This window comes from Etheostoma spectabile, chromosome 9, assembly GCF_008692095.1.
Source record: "Etheostoma spectabile isolate EspeVRDwgs_2016 chromosome 9, UIUC_Espe_1.0, whole genome shotgun sequence".
Lineage (NCBI taxonomy): Eukaryota > Metazoa > Chordata > Actinopteri > Perciformes > Percidae > Etheostoma > Etheostoma spectabile.
Genome location: NC_045741.1, coordinates 24,023,719 through 24,032,254, shown reverse-complemented (window position 1 = coordinate 24,032,254; position 8,536 = coordinate 24,023,719). Strand labels below are relative to the sequence as shown.

At 45.6% G+C, this 8,536-nt stretch overlaps 3 protein-coding genes across 3 annotated transcripts in view; 1 reads left to right on the top strand and 2 right to left on the bottom strand.

The window, feature by feature from the left end:
* gtpbp6 (GTP binding protein 6 (putative)) overlaps positions 1-2,221 on the bottom strand; it is a 5,638-nt gene extending 3,417 nt beyond the window's left edge. Inside the window, exons 1-5 of the mRNA XM_032526758.1 lie at positions 1,736-2,221; positions 855-992; positions 701-771; positions 487-617; positions 315-385 (exon numbers count right to left, since the gene is read on the bottom strand). Of these exons, the coding sequence (XP_032382649.1) occupies positions 315-385; positions 487-617; positions 701-771; positions 855-992; positions 1,736-2,111 (787 nt within the window). The 5' untranslated portion in view covers positions 2,112-2,221. The remainder of the gene's footprint in view (positions 1-314; positions 386-486; positions 618-700; positions 772-854; positions 993-1,735) is intronic.
* The window catches only part of nit2 (nitrilase family, member 2), a 21,125-nt gene that overhangs the window by 8,415 nt on the left and 4,174 nt on the right, over positions 1-8,536 (bottom strand). The window contains exon 10 of the mRNA XM_032526791.1: positions 7,293-7,642. Within this exon, the coding sequence (XP_032382682.1) occupies positions 7,542-7,642 (101 nt within the window). The 3' untranslated portion in view covers positions 7,293-7,541. The remainder of the gene's footprint in view (positions 1-7,292; positions 7,643-8,536) is intronic.
* LOC116696070 (T-lymphocyte activation antigen CD80) lies at positions 3,216-7,130 on the top strand. Its single transcript, XM_032526788.1, has 5 exons — positions 3,216-3,684; positions 3,782-4,105; positions 4,526-4,810; positions 5,092-5,268; positions 6,826-7,130. The coding sequence occupies exons 1-5, from the start codon at positions 3,618-3,620 to the stop codon at positions 6,897-6,899; spliced, it is 927 nt and encodes a 308-aa protein (XP_032382679.1). The 5' UTR covers positions 3,216-3,617; the 3' UTR covers positions 6,900-7,130.

Here is an 8,536-nt window from a genome sequence, read left to right as displayed (position 1 = left end):
TTAAGCTAACTGAAATAACACCATGCATTACTCTAGTTATGGTGAAGGGTATGTGATGATGGGGGGGGAGGACTTTGTCAGGATGCATCCTCGATCCATGAAATAACCGGCCTTTAAAAATAAAATGAGAATTTAACACAGGGTGCCCCCTGTATTTTAAGGAAGAACATTTATTTATTAACAATACATTCTTCACTCACAAAGAAAATTGTTTTTCATTCCTCTTTTTAATCAACTTTACCATGGGGGTGTAAACTTCTGCATGCCACTGTACATACATGTGTATGCTGCTGTTTAATCGCGCAGGATGTTACCTGAACCTCCGATGTATCTCGACCCCCCGCCCTGCTGATCCAAGTTTGCCATTTCATTTTTCAGTCGAGACCTGCCACCGTCAGATGAAGACATTTTAATGGGTGATGAGAAAAACAGAAATTAAAGAAAAAAAAACATGTCAGTGCTGGGACATTTTGAGCAGGCCGTTACCGTAATAGGGGGATCTCTGCCAGAGAAATCTGTAACTTGGCCTCTTTTGTCCTGGCGTTGCAACGGAAGATGTGGAGCACCACTGAGTATCTGTCAAAGACTTTAACCCCCCAGGCCTCCTCCAGCTCCCTCTGTGTGGAGGAATACATGGCCGTCAGTGTGCAAACCCTTCCTGTATGCAGCCAGCCAGAGAGGGATTTTCAAATAACTTTACCTCAGACAAAGGAGACAGACGCTCCACATTCACAAACACGGCACTGATCCCCGCTGTCTGCCGGATTCTCTCTGAAGGGTAGAAGAAGCACAGAGTCGCATCAAGACTCGCTCACCGCATGGATAAACAGCTGGACACGCGATGGAGATAATACCTGTCAGAGACTGGAAGTTGCCTTTGCCAAATATCCTCTTCTTCTCTGGTGTTTTGGTGGACAGGATGATCTTGTCCACAACTGTCCAGTTGTCCAAAGTGTTCACAAGCCCCACAGCCTCGGCCATCATCAGCTCAGCTGCACACAAAGCGGAAAAGTGAGAGTTTCTCTAGCAGCTGGCCTGTCCTGTTAGTAGTGTCCTGAGGAGTGTCCCGGGACAGTCAGACACTGTCCTGAGAAGTGTCCCGGGACAGTCAGACACTGTCTATCCCGGGACAGTCAGACACTGTCCTGAGAAGTGTCCTGGGACAGTCAGACACTGTCCTGAGGAGTGTCCCGGGACAGTCAGACACTGTCTATCCCGGGACAGTCAGACACTGTCCTGAGAAGTGTCCTGGGACTGTCAGACACTGTCCTGAGGAGTGTCCCGGGACAGTCAGACACTGTCTATCCCGGGACAGTCAGACACTGTCCTGAGAAGTGTCCTGGGACTGTCAGACACTGTCCTGAGGAGTGTCCCGGGACAGTCAGACACTGTCCTGAGAATGTCCTGGGACTGGTCAGACACTGGTCCTGAGTGTCCCGGACTAGTCAGACACTGTCTTAGAATGCCCGTGACGTCAGACCCTGTCTATCCCGGACAGTCGCGACCTTTCTAGAATGTCCCGGGGAAGAAACTGAGATCAGGAACACTGTCCTGACAAGTCTTCCTGGGACTGTCAGACACTTCCTCAGACAGTGCCTGACGTTCCACACACACCACACACACCACACCCACACACAACACACACACACACACACCACCACACACACACACACACCACACAAACACACACACACACAAATCACTCACACACACACACCAACCACACACCGGTTACCGGTTGTCAGGTGCTGTTTCCTGCTCCCCCACTTGACATCCGGGTGAACGATGAACACCCTCTGCTGACCCCCTCCGAGGCCTGCAGGATCCGGCAGCTGGAACAGTTGCTCCACCTCGCTGTCATCAATGTCATCATCGTCATCCTCCTCCTCGTGCGGACCACTGCTGAAGTCACCTGTGTTCTTCCACCTGCATGCAGAGAGCGCCATGGACCTGGACCGGGGGGGGGCCGCTACCCCTGCCGTGGGCCGGGGCGGCTGCCCGGGGCGGGGGGTGTGGACCAGTCTGCAGCGAGCTGCTGGTGCTGCTCTTCTAACGTCCCAGCTGTGGGTGAGGGGGGGTCTCCATGCATAAATCCTCCTCAGTGACGTCATGTAGATCTCCTTCTGGTGTCATCGGGACTGCAGGACACCAAGGAGGAACTTTGCGCTTTTCATGCTGAAGAGAGCCACCATGTGCACTGTTTACGTCTTCTTCTTCTTCTTCTTCTTCTTGCTCTCTGACGGACCACACACCAACCCGTGGAGCCTAAACCGCCCCCTGCTGTTGGTGAACTGTCTGAATTGAGTTTCCACTTAATAAAATGGAGTTTGAGTTAGGTTTAGTTATGTATTTATGCTGAAAAAGGCAGCATGCTAGCTTACTGATAGCATGTTGACCTTCGTGCATAACCTTGGGATATTTTGCCCCGAGTCATGCCTTCCAGGCAGCGGTTCCTTCAGGCTGTAACCATAGACCGTCAATATACAGTAACACAGGAAGTCTATGACTTGACCCCAGCTGTATCCAAAATAAAATGTTTCAAAAAAAAAAACTACACATAAAAACAAAGTATTGTTTATCCAACCTTTTGTGCACAAATCATAGCCTACAATAATCATCATAAACACCCGTATAATATTCTACTCTATTGGTTAGTTGAGAGGTTGTATTACAAGTGAAGAAAACCTAATGTAGCCTCTTTTGTGTTATGTAGGCAGCTGTTAAAATCTATTCACTACGATTCAATATTACAAAGTGCAAATATACATTCAATAAACTTTTGGTAAATCTATTAACCACATTAATGTAGATTTAAAATGCACCTATTTAGCTTTCAGTGGAAACAAGAAGCAATCAGCTGTAGGCTGAATCTCATTTCTCTGTCTTACCCCATAGACCTTCGTCTTACCCCTACCCCTCTTACCCCATAGACCTTTGTCTTACCCCTACCCCTCTTACCCCATAGACCTTCGTCTTAGCCCTACCCCTCTTACCCCATAGACCTTCCTCTTACCCCTACCCCTTGGCCCATGGCTCTTGAAACCTAGTGGTAAGGGCTAGGGGTAAAAACATAGACTACCCCTATAATGGGACACATCTTGGTTACGTCACCATACAGTATTGATCCAAAACGTCCAAGATGCCGTCTGCCAGTGTGTCCATGACTGCTGTCCGTCACGTTTGTGTCTTTTGAATCTGCAGGGCGCCATATCAGCTGGCAGCATCCCAGCGCGTGCGTGAGGGCGTGGATGAACTAACACAAGTCAAACAGGTCGGACCAACTCCAACTGGATGGACTCTGGTAGCAGTGAACAAGGCGGAGGGCTTTAAAGTTGTTTATGTGTATAAACATATGTCTTTTTCACGGTTAGTCATTCAATTTAGAGAAGACGCGCGCGACCGAGAGCAGGTAGGCTACGGCACAACACCCGCAACATGACCGGCAGTGAACTCATTCAGAGAGTTTTGTGCGTGTGACTTGGAGTTTTTTAACGGGAGCGAGCAGAAGACAGGGGAGTAAAGTTAGACCCGCACTAAGTAAGTTAGTACGGTTCTAGAGTTTAAAGAGGAGATCTCTTCGGGTTGGCTTCCGTGCGTAAACGTGCCCTGCGCGGGCGATGCCGCCGGGGGCTCCATGGCGCACAGGACTGCTGCTCAGCTTCCTGTGTTCCTGCGCATGTCAGGGTGAGAGGACAGTCGGACCATGCTTATTACACACTAGCATAACTACACAGAAGCTTACTGATGATTCACCTGTGCTGTTTCAACTATCTTTCCCCAGAGAAAGAGTGCGTCCTTGGCATAGTGGGACGGCCAGTCTCCCTGCCCTGCGTCTACCCCCAGTTAGTACCCTTTGTAAATGTTTCCATTGAGTGGAGGAGAGGTGAAAAGGTAGTGCTCAAATCAGTGTGGAAAAAGGATGGAGATGTGGAGGAATGGAGCATTAACAGGGCCACAACCCCAGCGGACGCAGCACTGACCGGGGACGTCTCTCTGCAGCTGTCCACAGTTGGTCCTACAGAGCACAACACCTCTTACAGTCTCCTGGTCACTGCAGGGGACAGTCAGAGCACCGAGCTGTGCACCGTGTGCCTCAGGACAGCAGGTCAGTGTCACCATATTGTAAAAAGTAAGATTTTCATGTCTTATTATAAAGCAGCTCAAGGTGCTATATAAATACAGTGCAAGTATCAAAACACTCACTCCACAGAGAAACGCACACAGCTCATATCCAGAAACTGTGACTTGACCTAGGAGAGCACAGAAGCTTAACCCTTAAACGCTGACCAATCAGAGCAGACTTGGCATTTTTAGGTAAAGGTCTTAAAGAGACAGGCACTAAAACTGGGCGTTTCAGACAGAGGGGGAATACAGGTATATTCAGACAGAGCGTATGAGAAAAATAATGTGTTTTTTTTTAACACTAAAGAAAGTAAACATGTTCTAGTAGAACCCCAAAATACAAATATGAACCTGAAAACGGGCATGATATGGGACTTTAACGTCGTGTGATGGCTGTTTGCAGCCAGTTTCAGCTCCCCGCTGCTGCAGAAAGAAGAGGCCCAGCAGGGAGAGGAGGCGGCCTTCCTGTGTCACTCCACTGGGGGGTTTCCTGAACCTGCAGTTTACTGGCTCATCAACAACACAGAGGAGCCCCCCGAAGGCTCAGTGAGGACCCTGGCGACCTCCCACCCAGACTCCCATCTCTACAACATCACAAGCTACCTGACAGCCGACATTCCCAAAGACGCCAGCGTGTCGTGCATCGTAGAGAACCTGGTCATAAACGAAAACTTGACATCTACAGACTGTGAGTGATCTATCCCTGCCCTTTCAGTTATTAGGGCCTCAAACACACCAGTTATATATACTGTGTATGTAGGTTGTACATTTTTATTCTACACTTGAATATTACATGTACATTCTTTTCATTCCTCTAAGTATATGTTAGAGGAGGTGTTCTGGTCTTATTTTTGGTTATATTTCTGGTACTCGATGTATGAGTGTATGTAACTTGCTTGTATAACAGAGTAATTTCCCATTTTGGGATTATTAATAAAGTCCATCTGTCTGTCCATCCATCCATCTGAGATGGAGTAAAGGGCGGCCCTGTGGTGAGTCGAGCATCCGAATCCTTGTGGATGTTCAGCACGGCTCTCTGTGTGGTGGTGGGGGCCTTGGTGCTGGCAGGGGTCCTCTATCAGATTCACCTGGACCGGATGAGTAAAAGGAAGAAGAACCAGTACCAGGAGCAGCACCCTAACCGAGGTAGGCGGGTCTGGGAAGGTTTCTCCCATGTGCCAGACATAAGAAGCCATGAGGCCATAGATTTTTAATGTTTCCAAAATTCTTTTAGTCTAACATTTATGAAACTATTATTGTAAACTTAATATGAATAAAAAGTGAGCCACTCTTCAGCTCTGGTTGCTCTTTCCTATTCCCCTGTTTGAATTGAATTAAGTACTTTGCAATTTGGAAATAAGAGGAAAATCTAAATTTTTAGCTCTTTAAAAATTCAAGTTTGAAATGTAGCCCAAGAAATCGCTTGAAAAAGTTATTTATGATTTAACAAGAAATAAAACTGAGATTTCTTTTTTTTTTTTTAATATACATTATGTGCAACCATCCTTAATTTTTTATGAAAACTACTACATAAGTGTGTTGGTGGACATTGTAGCTGCCAAATAAAAAAAAAAAAACTATATTTTCCATCCCTAAAACTACTTTAACCCTTGTGTTGTCTCTTGGGTCAAAAAGATTAACACTTATTTATTTTTTTACCCTTTTTTTGACATTTGACATTTTCAATGCATTATTTTATTTTTATTTTTTCATTCCACTACCATCACCTTACTACCACTAGTTCCACTTTTTGGAATCCATGGTCAATAACCCTCATTTGTATAGAATTATACCTAATATTTGAGCTAAAAAGCAGAATATTGTGAATTCTTTTGACTAATAGTTAAGATCAGAGGAACGTATGTTGAAGTTTGGTCAGGATGCTGATTTGAAAGACTGAGCGATGTACTGCTGGGGACGGAGGCAGCAGCAAAACATATTTAGCCACCTTAAATAATCTATATGCTATATTTGGAACATTTTCCATAGTTTACCTTGCTACCAGACTGCCCTTTATTGACATGATGGATGCTCTTTTCAAGGTCACCAGACTCATTTGGCAAAAACCATCATTTTACCCTGCAGAACATGGGGCTGCTGTTAGTTTGGATGTGTAATTGTGTGTCTTTGGTGTTCTAAAAGGGTGAGGAAGGAACACAACTAACTAACCAACCTATGGTTGCAGCTGTAGACCAGTAACTCCCTATTCTGTGAGGTAAAACTACTGTTTTTGTCAAAGGAGTCTGGTGGCTTTGAAGAGAGCAATGCAACAGCGTCATAAAGGACCGTCTGACAGCAAGGTAAAGCTGGGAAGATATTCTAAATATAGCATACCCAAAACTGGTATTGTTTTTTTAGGTGGGTCTATTTCAGATGGCTATAATACATCTTGGTGCTGCCCCCGTCCACAGCAGTACACTGCTTAGCTTCTGTGTTAGTACTCCCTTCTGGTTCTCAAACCCTACTGTATACACTGTACTCATCTATAGTGTGCACTGACTATAGATAAGCACATCAAACAACTCGATTACAAAAGATCCAAACTACCCCTTTAAATTACTTTGGTTAAGAAAATGTGAAAGAAATGTTTCCTAAACATACAGCTTTGTTATTTATGCAGAGGTGGAACACATACTTGTGTGTGTGTGTCATGAGCTTTTGTGACCGCTGCAAAACTCTTACTGAAGTGTTTGCTGTCATCAGGATACAAACGTCGACGTCCAGACGAGGAGGAGGCCGAGGAGATGAAGCCGGAGGGAAAGGAGACAGATGTGTAAAACAAATCCTCATTAATGGACATGCACAGCGTTGGCTTGTAAATATGGAGTTTTTGTGACTGCTGGGTTCACCACGTCAATATTCAAAACAAATGGTGGGTCCTATGTAGGTAGAAGTATAGTGTCTACAATTATTTTTAACATTTCACCACTTCACCTCCTGTGGAGTAACTCCCTTAAATGCACACACCCTTTCTTCTTGTTGTGGTTTAATAAAGATGCTCAAACCCATACCTGTTGCCGTTCTATTTCTTGTTATACACATATCTTTATTGTTTTTCCCTCATGACAGAAAATATGTGAATATTTCTTTTAGACTTGAAAATCTCAGGTTCCCCAAACGTTCTACTTACAATGATATAAAATGGATTCAAAGACTGTCACTTTAGAGACAGTTTTACTTGGTAATTGATATAAACAGCTAACTGATTACCAAAATTGTCATCAATTTTCAATTGCTCAACCACTCATTCAGCACCAGACACACAAAACAAAGCACAGCTCCATCCTGAAGAGGTGAGCATCACCATGCCAACTGCATCTCTTCTTTCCTCAGTTCAGACAAAGAGGCCGGAGCTTGGGAGGGAGAAGAGGACGCGGTGCTGGTGCAGAGATCTGTGACGTGGTTTCATCGGTTCCTTCTCAGCTGGACCCTCCCTGGACAGACGTCACGGCGTAGATGTCGTCCCGGCGCTGCGCCGTGATGGGGATCTGCTGCCGGATGTCGGCTAGGTACTGCAGGTCTGGGAACAGGTTCCACATGCAGATACAGGGGTTTAGTGTAGTGCTGCAACTAACCGTTACTTTTATTATTGATTAATCTCTTAAATATTTTTGCGGTTAATTGATTAGTGGGTGGTAGGGCAGGGCAATATATCAATATTAAATTAGTCTATAACCCGTCATTTCCATTTCTGGGATTGCTGTGTTGTCCCTCATTTTGGCCGGATGTCCATCCCCGTCCTCTGTCTCTGTGTTGGCACTCTAACCTGCGGCTGATTTACCCTGCAGAGATCTGAGGACCAGGTAACCATAGTCCTCAGATCTCTGCAGGGTAAATCCAGACAGCTAGCTGAATAACTGTCCAATCTGGACTATGGTTACCTGGTCCTCAGGTCTCTGCAGGGTAAATCCAGACAGTAGCTAGAATATCTGTCCAATCTGAGGCTATGGTTACTGGTCCTCAGATCTCTGCAGGGTAAATCCAGACAGCTAGCTAGACTATCTGTCCAATCTGAGACTATGGTTACCTGGTCCTCGATCTCTGCAGGGTATCCAGACAGCTAGCTAGACTATCTGGCCAATCTGAGTTTTTGGACGACTAAAACTACTTCTTAACGTACACATGTTCCACAAAAACACTTCCTTCCTGAGACTATTTAGCAGAGGCACTGTGGCTCCGTCCGGAGCTTAGCCCCGCCCAAGATGATTGTGATTGGTTTAAAGAAATGCCAATAAACCAGAGCACGTTTTTCTCCCATACCAGAATGTTGTGTGGACTAGCCAGACCCTCCTTTGCAGCACTGTGGAGGTGGGTCTGGCAATGCAAGACTAATATTATATCGATATCGTCTTAGATTTTGGACATCGTAATATGACACAAGTGTTGTCTTTTCCTGGTTTTAAAGGCTGCATTA

Excerpts from the sequence above, each read along its gene's own strand:
- LOC116696070 (XM_032526788.1), top strand. The coding sequence starts at position 3,618 with ATGCCGCCGGGGGCTCCATGGCGCACAGGACTGCTGCTCAGCTTCCTG. Across the intron at positions 4,811-5,091 it reads AAACTTGACATCTACAGACT|ATGGAGTAAAGGGCGGCCCT; the intron begins GTGAGTGATCTA and ends CATCCATCTGAG. Across the intron at positions 5,269-6,825 it reads GGAGCAGCACCCTAACCGAG|GATACAAACGTCGACGTCCA; the intron begins GTAGGCGGGTCT and ends TGCTGTCATCAG.